This window comes from Psammomys obesus, unplaced genomic scaffold (assembly GCF_907164565.1).
Source record: "Psammomys obesus unplaced genomic scaffold, mPsaObe1.curated_primary_1811, whole genome shotgun sequence".
NCBI classification, from domain to species: domain Eukaryota; kingdom Metazoa; phylum Chordata; class Mammalia; order Rodentia; family Muridae; genus Psammomys; species Psammomys obesus.
Genome location: NW_026585894.1, coordinates 15,868,421 through 15,881,915, shown reverse-complemented (window position 1 = coordinate 15,881,915; position 13,495 = coordinate 15,868,421). Strand labels below are relative to the sequence as shown.

The 13,495-nt window shown below is 39.5% G+C and overlaps 1 protein-coding gene across 1 annotated transcript in view; it reads left to right on the top strand.

Annotated features, from left to right (window-relative positions):
* Positions 1–13,495, top strand: part of Adgrg4 (adhesion G protein-coupled receptor G4) — an 84,411-nt gene that overhangs the window by 31,311 nt on the left and 39,605 nt on the right. The window contains exons 4-8 of the mRNA XM_055599555.1: positions 364–666; positions 700–6,303; positions 8,114–8,208; positions 10,525–10,589; positions 12,318–12,357. Of these exons, the coding sequence (XP_055455530.1) occupies positions 364–666; positions 700–6,303; positions 8,114–8,208; positions 10,525–10,589; positions 12,318–12,357 (6,107 nt within the window). The remainder of the gene's footprint in view (positions 1–363; positions 667–699; positions 6,304–8,113; positions 8,209–10,524; positions 10,590–12,317; positions 12,358–13,495) is intronic.

The following is a 13,495-nucleotide window of genomic DNA, read 5'->3' as shown; positions in this document are numbered from 1 at the left end:
TCAGTAATGGATGTGAAACTAATCAAGCTATTGATTTATTCTTCCATGAGTTTTGATAGGTCCCTTTCCAAAAGTGAATCACCTCAATCAGTGTACAGTTTTGTAAAAGTGCCCATATCTTTTATGGAGATACTATGTAATAGATGCTTTCCTACAAGTTATTTACCAGGGTATTATGAAAATCAGGTAGAGATTTACAAAGTAGAAAATTATCTCAAGAAAAATTAAGTATTCAAACAACATGATTATATCTGATACTCATGTCTCTTTAAAATGAAAAGAAATTATAGAACTCTTTCTTAAAAAATTGTCCCTAATTTCTAAGGCTGAATCTCAAGTAACACATGCTTTCTGATTTTTCAGTTGTTTCTGAAAATATGAAAATTCAAGAAATGAGTACAACTGTTTCACAGCAATTCGACCTAACAGCTCCTTCCCAAATTACTGGGCTAAATCCACAGAAGAGTGTACATTCATCCACAGTGTTTCCAGAAAGCAAGCCTGCTTTTACAGTGAATCATGCAGCCATCTCATATTCTCATACATTACCCTCACCTCTAGCAACAGTGAATGCATCAAAAGAGTTAAGCACATCTACAGCCCAGACAGCTCCATTTTCAGCAGGTATCTTGTATGTGTCGACAACCATCCCTTTGCCTATCCAGCGTACATTCATTCATACTGCTACTGGCTCCACAGATATAACAGAACACCCATATCTAGGAAAAACAAAGACAACAAAAATGGTGGAAGCCATGACTACTGAGGCCTTTCATCCAACTGTAGCTACTTATTTATTTGACACACCTGTAATCACCAAGAATTATATTGTATCTGAAACTCTAGCAACTAAATCCCAGTCTGGGAAAACAACTTTATTCTCGATGAATGAGTCAACAATCATGTCTACAACATCTTGCCCCAAACACAAATCCACAGATGTGGCTATACCCCTTACCTCTAAATCTGGACAAGAATTTCTTATATCTTCAGCTGCCAGAACTTTGTCTTGGTCCACATTAGAAGAGACTTCAGCTCTTGCTACTGATGTTGGGATTGCATCAGCCTTCCCACCAGAGTCTTTGCTCACCTCCACAGCTGCTCCTTCGAATTCTGTATTTACTGGAAATCGGGTGGCATCTACCTTGCCAGGAACTGAGGTGGAAATACCTTTCATGGCCCATTCAGGGTTGCCTATGGAGACCATACCTTCCCTAAGAACACTGAAAACAGAGTCAGTGCCTACAAATTTCCAGGATGTCTTTTCACCCGGTGTGGTGCATGCTATGTCTTCTCCCATGCCTAAAGAGACCTCTTCCACAGTCTTTTCTTCCATTATATCCTCTCCAGTCACTGGAATCCAGGATGAACAGATAGTTATTGATACTAAGAGTACATATCCAGCCTCACCTCCCAGAACCAAACTTGTTCCTACATTGGCTGAAGTCTCTCTTTGCTCCACCATGGAAGGGCTAGCATACACCCAGAATGCACCTACAACGGATGAGCCCATGCTTACTTTAATATTTACTAAATCACCTTCAACGTACAATACATCTGAATCAGGTCTCACACCCGTAACAAATAAAACAGACTGTCAGTTCTTCACCAATGAGACAACTTTGATTTCTAAATCAGGTCAGACCCCATTGACCTCTATGAATACAACCACCATACCTACATTCATACCCAATAAAAATCTCACATTATTATTCCAAGGTAATACTACTGATATAGATCATTCATCTATGACCGCAAATATCACCCCACTTGAAGCACCCACAGAGAACAAGGCTACCGCCAGCTCTGATGCTACTACTGCCAAGTATACAATAGCTGTATCCAAACCAACATCCCAGGGGCTTAGTAACTTCTCCAGTTTGTCTGAAATCACCTTTATACCCAGTCAGCTTGAATCTAAACTCAGCACCTTAGTACTGAAAAGCAGCTCTACACCCACAGTAGCTGCAAACGAACTTCCCTCAACACCAAGGGAGACAGTTGTTCCTTCGGTGGATGTGTCTACCCTTCCTGACATTACACCACATTTTTCTACTGAAAAGAGCATTTCTGAAACAACACAAATAGAAACAAATTATGTGAGCACATTTGATGATACTATGGCCCCTCTACCAATGTCTGCAACGACACAGAAGGTCTTTACCACTGTGACAAACAAACCCACTTCCTGTCATCCTAAGGTAAAGTCAACCATAGCAGCAGTAGCTAAGGCTTCTCCATTTTCAGCAGTGTTGGAAACAACAGATAAATCAGCACAAATGGTGACAGCTTCTGTCACTGTTTCCCCTTTTCCAGATACAGAAGAATTGACTAATGCATTGAATAATGAAACTGCAACTGCTGAGATGGGAGTCAGTTGGCTTTCAACAAAAATGATGAAAAGCACACCTAGGAGTTCATACAATGGAACTACAGAAACCTCTAACAGGTCTCACACCTATGTAGTATATTGGACTTCAGAGACAGCTGAAGGGAATGGGGCTTCTCCACCCACTTCTATGAGCACCCAGGCATTCCCTGAACTTCTGACTTCTTCAATAACAAGGATGATGGGAACCACTTTCTCCACTGCTCCTTCACAGAAGACAGCTGTGTCTTTGTCGCTTGGTATCTTGCCTCAACAGACTGCAGCTCCTCACTCCTCAGCAACCCCTCAACGTATTACAAACATGCTCTCACTGCCAGTTAACAGCTTTGCTCTCACCTCTCCTGCCACCACTATGGTGGGTTTTGATGAGTCTAAGGTTACCTTGTCCCAGCCATCTACATTGGCCAGGGATTTCACTACATCTATGCTCTCAGTTGGCTTAACTGTACCAACAGTGACAAAGACCATAGAATTGGTGCTGCCAATGAGTCCAAAAACTTCCACAAGCAATGATATCATGTCTACCCACATAGACCCACTTCATGCCACTTCAGAAGTCACAGAGATCTCTTCCACAGCAGCATTCATGGCAGTTTCTTCTCTGAGAGAGACTATGGTAACCTCGCTGAGGCCTCCCACTCCTGTGATAACTAAAGCTATAACCACCCTTCCTTCCATCTCAGCTGACTTAGTAAGTCCATCCATATACACTCTTGTCTGTTCAAGGCCTCCTGCTAATAACATTACCATTGTGTCCTCTACTTGCATTAGCTCAACTGCATCTACATCAGTAGCAACAACACCTGCATCTCATGTTGAGGCTTCAACTCATGGTTTTAGCTTTCCTTACGCTTTTAGTAGTGCTGTAGATGTCAGTATGGCTTCTGGACCCACAGAGACCTCTGCTGCTGGTGAGAGCATGTCACCCCACACCGCTGCCAATAGGTTTACTACCTTAGTCGACAGTGAATCTACCACAAATTTCATAAACACACCAGTCTCCACCCAATTGGTGGTTGCCACCTCTGTGTTGTCTTTGGACAAAGAGCAGACCAACATCTCCATGCGGAAAACCCCCAGGACTACAAGGGTGGCAGAAATTTCCCCATCTAAGAATTCCTTTATTTCAAACTCCCAGAGCACTTTCCCTTGGAAAATGACAGGCACAGAATTTTCTGAGATCACAGAAGTCTCCAGCCACCGAACACATTTGCCTTCAGAGATTCTACCTGGTTATCCATCTTCTGGAAATGTAGGCACATCTTCTACTTCTGGGAGCAGACAGACCACACAAACATTGACCTCAAGTGCCAAAATATGTGTTAATGCTTCAGAAGGGTCAACTACTCTTGAAAAAACTGCACTCCCTTCACACGTTCCGACAATAACCAAGTCTTTGTCTCCTGATAAAGAAAGGACAAGAGCCCCTTCAGAATATCCTCCCAAGACTGTGGAAAAGATAGTGAGTTCTTTTCCTGTGACTCACCCAGCTACAGGTCACCAGGCTACTCTATTTGCAGATGCTTCCAGGACAACTAGAATATCACATCCTGTGCTCATCAACACAACTCTTTCACACCTGCTTTCACTTAAGACACAACCTGCAGCGACATGGATTGCTTCTTCCACTTCTGGAAGCACACAGACTTTCCTCAAGTCCTTCTCTCCTTTCACAACTGGACTACTCAACACCAATTTTACGATGATCACTCCCGATGGGAGCACTACAGTCTTTTCAGTTCCAAATGAACTTACAAACTTTCCTGAGGAGACCTCTATGGAAATGTCCACTTCTATTGACCAAATGGCTTCATTGCCACTCAGTGTCACTGCCTTTACCTCCAAAAGAGTTTCTAACACCCCCACAATGCTAATGACTAAATCTTCTAGAACAACACACTCTGGTGATTTGAAATGTGTCTCCATAGGTACTTCTGGGCTTACGTCTGAGAAGTCCTCAATGCCAGCTAATAACTCTGATTTCTTAACTACAGTGCTTTCTTCTGACACTTCCATAAGACTTGGCACATTCTTTACTTCACTGTCTTCATCTCCTCCCAAGACTACGAAAACCACTCAAGCATCAACATTGGATATCACACCAGTGTATTCTGGGCCTACTTCACAAAGCACAGTGGGTTCATCTACTTTCACTATTTCAGAAATGGCAGAGGTACCATTCAATAACACAACTACACCTGTTTCCTCTCCAGTAGAACTAGATTTTTCATCTATGAAAACTATTCCAACCATTAGTGTGGCTCGGACAGTGACTTCAGTTATAGACATCACTCCCTCCTCTCAGCTCAGTTCTAAGAATACTGAAGATATTACCTCCATTCCAAAAACCATGTTTTCATCATTACTTTCAACAACCCAACAATCACCACAAAAAAATGAGGCTACCACTCTGGACATATTACCCGGGATCACCAACAGTTTCCTATCTACTGAGAACAGTGGTGGAGTGACAGAGCTCATTAATGCCCATTCCAGAATAACTGTACCTGCAAGTGGGCTTTCATCTACTCCTTCAGATAGTTTTTATACTTCCTTGAATATTCAGGTTTTCCCATCTTTGACTAACTTTAGAGGCACCCTTAGACCTACAGAAAGTGTAAAGCCCACAGTAACACACTCTTCCCTTGATACAGGAAAGACAACTTCCTTGTCAGAGAGTATGTTCTCAAGCGAAATAACAAAGAGCAGCACATGCTTGAACACTCCTGTTTTATACCCTTCATGGACCCAAGCCAGTAAAATTACATCTTCTTTGACATCATTTTTTTACTCACCTGATAGTACTGAGGCCAAGTTTCCTCTTACATCTCAAAAGGATGAATTTCCAGCATGGGGTATAAGAATTACAACTAGTACTGCCAAGTCTCCACTTACAACTTCCAGAAACACACCCAGAGTTGAAGACTCTCAGTTTCCATTTTTCACAACTACTGCAATGACACCCATCAGAATGGAAGCAGACCCTCTTCACTTTACTCCCTGGACTTTGTCAACATCTCCAACATCTCAGATTGGTCTGGTCTCTAGAGATATTACAACAATGCCATCTATTTTCACATCAGAAAGCCTTCCTACTTTTGGGATTTCTGGGAGTACTTCATTATCAACATCTTCCACAGTTCTCCCAACCACTTTGGCTGCCATTAAGTACACATTTGAGAAAACATCCATGCTGGTAACCCCTGAAACCACACTCTCACCAAATTCTTCTGTAATTTCCAAGGCTACTTTACAGACTTGGAGCTTATCTAGTCTCCCTTCAGACTCTCTGACATCTGTATCTAATCCTCCTCAGTTTTTAACTTCACCTGCAGGAGAGGTGTCAGAATCCACTTTTCCATCTTCTGACATGATAGCAACATGCCCTAACTTTACAATAGTACTCCGTTCTGATAGAAGTGCCACACCCACACAAGCCATTCCTGTAGCTACACTGGGTGTCATCACTCTTGACTCTTTGACTTCTCTCCCCATATCTACAAAACCCAAAGATGACAGTCTATACACATCTACATTCCTTGAATCATCCTCCAGAACTCCTGTGGCCAAAAACTTCACAACTGTGCCTGAATCCATGTCCTTTAGTAGAATGAGTACATTGTCTTCTATAACCAGTCATGACCTATCAAACCCTATGGAAACATCTGTATGGAGTAAAGTACAATCACAATCCCACACTTTAATTCCTCCAGAATCCACACTGGACACTGTTCTGCATATAACCACTACTACAGGTGCCTCGTTTCCACTGATGTCTACTGAAATGACACACCCTTCTACAGCAACTGAGTCTTCACTAATCTCTTCATCTTTTGAGACAACTTGGATGAACTCCACATTTTCCTTCTTATTTACACAAGCATCTACTTCACCAATTACCACAGTGTCTACAGGTATTTTATTTATATATGCTTAACAGAGTGCGTGTTCTGTGTTCTGTGTTCTGTGTTCTCCAAGTTCTCTGAAGGCAGAAAAGAGGAAAACCGTGTATGTATTTCTTATCTCCTTAAAATCCTTGGCACACAAGTACCTTCTCTAAGCACATAACTATCTAACTATATGTCTTATCTTTGTTGAAATGTATTACAATTGGTTCTTTTTACTCAGTATGGCATCTTAAAACTTCCCTTTCAGTTGGTTTGTTCTTGATTTTTTCACTGTGACCCTTCCCATGTGAACACAGACTAGGAAACTCATCTTTACCATGTAAAAGAATCATACTGGGGGTGGGATAGGTGGAGAGATGGATTAAATAAGAGAACTGTCTGTTCTTCCAGAGGAGCCTGGTTCAATTCCCAGCACTCACATGGAAGCTCAAAAGCCCCTGCCACTACATTTCCAGGTTATTTTACAGTTCTAGGAGATTTGACCCACTCTTCTGGCCTGCACAGATATACATGTAGGCTAAATACCCATACATACAATAAATAAACAAACAAATGAGCAGATAAATAAAGGGTTATATACCCTTATGTCTGATTATTTTTATCACACAATAGAAAACACACACACACATACAGACATGCACACAACACCCCAACCACACACACATAATGTACCTTGCCTTTTGAATTACTCCTGTGCAGGTCTGAGCCCTTTCTAATGCCTACATATAGCTGGATAGAAATGCTTATCCATAGTTAGGGAGTGTTTGGCTTCCATATTCTTCAAATGTTGGACAGTACTACAACCTTTTAAATATTTTCTTAATTTGTTTCATTTTTGTTTTTTTACGTATGTTCACCACCACATCCATGCCTGGTGCCCAAAGAGGCCAGAAAAAGGTGTCAGATACCTTGGAAATGGAACTATAGGTATTTGTGAGCCATCATACCGGTGCTGGGAACTGAACTTAACTTAGTTACTCTATAAAACCATCTACCCACCACCTATCTATCTATCTATCTATCTATCTATCTATCTATCTATCTATCTATCTATTTACGTGTATGGACATGTGTATATCACTGTCTGCTTGTGGAAGAAGAACAACTTGTATTAGTCAGAATCAAACAAATCATCAGGGTTGGTAGCAAGAGCTTTTATTTGCTAAGCCATTTCTTTGGCTTGGGTCTGTAACTTTTAAGATTCTAAAATAAACATATGACAAGACAAGATTGAGAAGGGCATAAAGAGAAAAATCTAAAGGAGGAAGGAAGGCAGTGGGTAGAAAACAATTATTTTTTTAGGTTATATATCGTAAGACATATAGCATTTACTGTCACTGTTGAATGAGCTGGAAATCAGTTGGCCAACGAGAGTAGAGAATTTAGGGGAGTTATTGCAAGTCCATCAACCATTAGAAATCCAGGGAAATGGCCACATAATCAAAGCAAAAATTTCTTGGTTATGTAGCCAAAAATGTCAATTCTTAATATCAAAGTAAACAAAATTTAGGAATGAAAACAATCTTTGTTTTGTGTTCTTTACAATGGAGAGTACTTCTGATCTAATTTTCAGAAGTCGGGTTTCTTTTTCTTTCTTTTTTTGTTCTTTTGTTTTTTGAGATAGGGTTTCTCTGCATAGCCTTGGCTGTTCTAGAACTAGCTCTGTAGACTAGGGAGGCCTCAAACTCAGAGATATACTTGCTTCTGCCTCTCAGGTCCTGGGATTAAAGGCATGTGCCACCACTGCCTGTAAAGAAGTCATATTCTTAACATAAATAACTAAAATTAACCTATTTATTTTTATCTTTAATTACAGTTTTCTTCTACAATATCAAAATGAGCTTCTCTGTCTTTGATGAAGAGCCAAGGGTCCTTATTACCACTGTTATACATGAATTTGCAAAAGATTGGGTAAAATACTTTTAAAAAATATTTATTTTCATTTTATGTACATTAGTGTTTGACTGCATGTATTTCTATGTGAGGGTGTTGGATCCTCTGGAACTAGAATTACAGACAGTTGTGAACTGCCATGTGGATGCTGGGAATTGAACCAAGGTCCTTTGGTAAAGCATTCAGTGCTCTAAACCACTGTGCCATCTCTCCAGCCCTGGGTCAACAGCTTTTTAAAATGTTTATGGTACTTGTTAAATACATGTGATCAAGACAGGATGAATTGAAAGTAGACTCTGTTTCTACTGATAATCCATTTCATAGTTAATCAATTTAGATTGTTTTCATTGCAATTTAATCTGTATGCAATACTCTGAAGATGTCTACCATCTCTTTCACAGTACTGGTGTTAAAAGCTTTTATGAGACGTTAGTATTTTCATTTCTTGAGATCTACATATTTTCCTCTACACACACAAATTTTAAGTCATTGCCAAATCTCCTTAGTTCGGAAAAATAGAGCAGTGATAACAAAATCTATGCATAGTGTTTATGTAGCTTTATTTTCCATACTTTAATTTTTTTCCTCTACAACACAGTGGACATTTTGCTTGTTTTTATGTTTTTTTATTATAAAATTAATATATGCTGCGCAATTGAAGTTCATATAAAGACATCCAAAACAGGCAATGTCTGACCTCTACTGCTGCTTTTAAGTTGAAGTGTATTCTGTGAAATTTTTCTTTTTTTAATTTTTATTTTTTATACTAATTACAGTTTATTTACTTTGTATCTCAAGTGTAGCCCCCCCTCTCATTCACTCCCAATCTCACTCTTCTCCCATACCCCTCCCCCCATCCACTGATAGGGGAGGTCATTCTCCCCTTCCATCTGATCCTAGCTTATCAGGTCACATCAGGACTGGTTGCATTGACTTCCTCTGTGGCCTGGTAAGGCTGCTCCCCCTTCAGGGGAGGTGATCAAAGAGCAGACCAATCAGTTCATGTCAGAGACAGTCCTGGCTCTTATTACTAGGGAACCCACTTGGTGACTGAACTGCCATTGGCTACATCTGTGCAAGGGTTCTAGGTTATCTCCATGAATGGTCCTTGATTGGAGTATCAGTCTCAGAAAAGATCCCTGGGCCCAGATTTCTTGGTCCTGTTGCTCTCCTTGTGGAGCTCCTGTCCTCTCCAGGTCTTACTATCTACACTGTCATGGATGTGTGTTCTTTCAGAAAAAGAAATTGTATCATACTTGTTAAACCACTTTTTAGTTTGATCCCTTGCCAGTTACCTGTGGATTATTTTTCAATTCTGGGGAACAAACCCAAATCACTATACAGACTAGGCAAACATCTTACACAACCGATGAACACCAGGGACACATTATTATGCAGTTATCATCTTCGTGGTAGTGGAAATAGCTCTATAACACACAGTTTAACAGAAGCATAAGAATTTACTGCATGTCTGTAACAAAGACTTTTATTTCATTTTCAAATCTAGATGTTTATTGGTAGACATTCTTTTTTCTCTATTTTTAAAGGGTTCCACAAACAATGCTCTTCCAGTTATTTTAGAGGCCCTTGAATATTTTTATAATATTAATTTTTAAATTTTAAATCACTAGATCAAAAGTCAGGAACATTTTACATTTGAATAATTATCATAAAATGGTCTTCAGAGGATTAACAATATCAATGCACACCTTCGGCTCAGCAGCGAATGATCAGATTGCTTTTCCTTTTCTCCATTAGCACTTACATTTAAGTGTGTATGACCAAATTCTAAGCCCTTGAAAATAAGTGTTTCAGAGTGTTCAGGCTGCCTTACAAAGATGCACCAACAGAGTGGCTTTAAAACAGGCATTTGTCATCACACAGTTCTAGAAGGGAGTCAGGACAGGGTAGACATTCAAGAGAAAAGGTCTAGAAGGGGTGGCTTTGGGTGAGCTTTCGTTGTTTGGCCTTCTTGCTGTGCCCTCCAATGGTATCTCTTCTGTACACATACACTACTACTTTCTCTCCATCCTCTTAGAAGGGTAACAGTTCATATTGGATTTGGCTTCTACCTTTAACTTTAAGCACTCCTCTAATGACTTTACCGACCAATAGAACCAGATTGCAGGTTAGGGCTTCCCTAGTTGAAGTTACACTGGAGGGCAGCTTATCTCCCAACTGTGTAAAAATGGTAACTGAAAAAACTGGAGCAGGTTTGGGAAGGTTGGGCTCACCGAGATGACACTGCAGTTCACATTGTCCTGTGAACCACTGAGTTAAAGCAGAAGAGTGGCTACACAAACTGACCATCTCTCTCTCACTTTTTTTTTTTAGTTGAATTTCATGTTTCAAAACAGCGAATTTTCTCTTGCTAACTTGCGTATTGAAATTAAGAGCAGGTATGTAAATGACTTCTTCCATGAGCTGAAGGGAAATGGAGGGACCACCTGGGTCTATGAGTTTCCCTTGTTGTTATCTAAGATTGAAGAACACATTTGTCTCACTGTAGGTTGTAAAACCAAGGGAAGAACAAAACAAATCAAAACAAAACGAGAAAGGAACCAGTGAAAGCAGACTCATTTTGCAGCATCTCACTCTCCATGTAATAAATTCAGTTTCAGGAGAGTGAAAATTCTTGTGTGAGAAAGGCTTTGGCTTATTTATAAAGCCTCTGATGGCAGGACCCAGACACCTCTCACTAGAGTGCCACACAGTGCCATGTGTGGCTGCCCCTCCATATGCCTGCTTACTTTCTATATGTTGGCCTTTTGATTTTTCTTGCATGTTCAAACAACAATATGTTCATGAAAGTTTATGCATAAATGAAGATCATCATAGTGTATTGCCTTAGTCTGGGCTAAAACAAAACAAAACAAAACAAAACAAAACAAAACAAAACAAAACAAAACAACATGTTAGAGACTGGTTGGCTTTAGCCCCAGCAAATATTTTCCTCACACTTCATCTTCACATGCCAAGGAACACAGACAGGAAGCACTTCTGTCTTTCCTTACAATGTTCACTAGTTCACAAATGCTATTGTAGGAGTTCCACCTCATTTACCTAGTTACCTCCCAAAGAGCTCATCACCTAATATCAACTCACAGAATATTAGGCTTCAATGTAAGCATTTTGACTAGACACCAAAAATTCAGCACCTCCCCACCAAAAGTCTGAAAGCAAATAGATATTCATAGTTTCCAATTTTGTTTTTAAAAGTCACATGTTGGCTTATTCAAACCAAAAGTAATAATGTGGTCATTGTAAAATATATATAGAAATAATGTATAGAAACCTATAACATGGATATTGAAAATCTATAAAGAATAGATTGAAGAATGCCTGTGAACATCTAATGTCATATATTCCTGTAGTTTTTTCCAATGTATTTAGTAAGAGACTTCTTACACTATATATTCTTTAACAACTTTCTTTTCCTGTTTCATACTACATCATACACACCTTCTATGTCAGAGTATAAAAGCCAGTGTTTTCCTTTTTTCCCTTTCTTTCTTATTTCCTTTTTTCCTTATTTCTTTCCTCCCTTCCTTCTTTGCTTCCTTCCTTCCTTCCTTCCTTCCTTCCTTCCTTCCTTCCTTCCTTCCTTCCTTCCTTAATTCCTTCCATCCTCTCTCCTCTCTCTCTCTCTCTCTCTCTCTCTCTCTCTCTCTCTCTCTATCTCTCCACACTGTATCAGTGTGTAAGTTCTGGTTATCCTGGAACTTATTATATATTTTTATGATCTCAGGCTGTCCTCAAATTCACAGAGATCCATCTGCTTTTGTCTCAGGGATAGTGGAATTAAAGGCATCCACCACCACTCCTAGCTTAGTCTATTAATTTTAATGATTGCATAGATATTTGAGAAATTCCCATCATCATACATGCATTTTTAAATACGTTCTTGTTTATAACATAACGAGATTGGTTCCTGGATCTGTCACTGACTAAAAGTCTTTCCACAACTTTAGTATGCAAATAACAATTAAACTCATTTTTTGGGTCCCCTTTTTGCTCCAGTACTGCTGGAACTCTGCTACCTCACACCTTTCATTATCCTTACCTTGTGCTCCATGCATTTCGTGCTACATTTCATTTTTCTATAATTTGTGATGCTTTTGATACAGACAGACTTCCAAAGAAGACATGGACATGTACAGACGTATTGTAAGTAAATTTTTAAATTGAATCTACCTGTGACCCAACTTAAAAATGATTAGACATAAGTAAATAGCTCTTCTACTCAGGAGTATATTACTAAGAAAGTTCAGTGGTAAAAGTTGAGGGTCAAATTAAGTTATTCCATTTAGGATTGCTTCTTCTGAACTGACCGCGTGACAGCTTTTGGAGTAAGATTTTGTGGGCTGAATGTGTAGAAGGACTCGGGATCATAAATGATAGTATAATTTCTTGACTGTGAACACCTCACAGAAAAGCCTCACTCTTCTAAGATTCAATTGTTTATAAGTCTGCCGTTCACCTAAAACAACCAATTCCTTTCTCTAAGGTATATTTGTAGTCATAGTACAGCAAAATTGATCTCACATCATCTTTGACCTAAATTCCAGTACTATTTCAGCTCCTCAGAACTGTGCAATTGTACACTCTAAAATGGTTAGACACCACAAGCTTTCAAGGTATTTAAATGTGAGATAAATATTTTGACTATATAAAATATAGAAAAATCCAACAGTGCATTCTAAGTCATCTGCCATCATTGAAAATACTTGCTGTAAACAGCTGTCAGAATTTTAAAATGTAACGCACAGCTAACACAATGGAACTGATGTTTTCTTAACTCCTATGTGTGAAAGCTCTCATGTGGTACCCTGCCAAAGCACCCAGTTCCTTCTCATTTTGACTGTGGGACCTGGCACAAATTAATCAACCTTTCTGTGCCTCCATTTCCTTATTTATCAAATAAGTGCTGTTAGAAGGACAGAACTAACTAGTATCTCTTAAGTGCTTACCACAGCTAAGGATGATTTAATGGTTTCTGTTTATTATCACCAGCATGCCAATATCCAAAAGGCTTGGACTGGGCTGCTGGGTAGATCATTAACATTCCTGAGAGTCAGTTATGTCATCTAGAAAACAGAGGGACAGCCTTTAGGCTTGGTGTGTTGTCCAGCCTTCAGGCTTGGTGTGAAAACTAAACATAATAATGTGCTTATGGGATATTTGAAGAAGGCAGTGGTTGTGTAAATGTAAAGAATAATTATTCTCTTGTAAATGGTAAGCCCTCTGTTTAAATTGGATGTTTGTTCAAAGATTTCACTGACTATGTACTTTCCTCCCCCCCCCC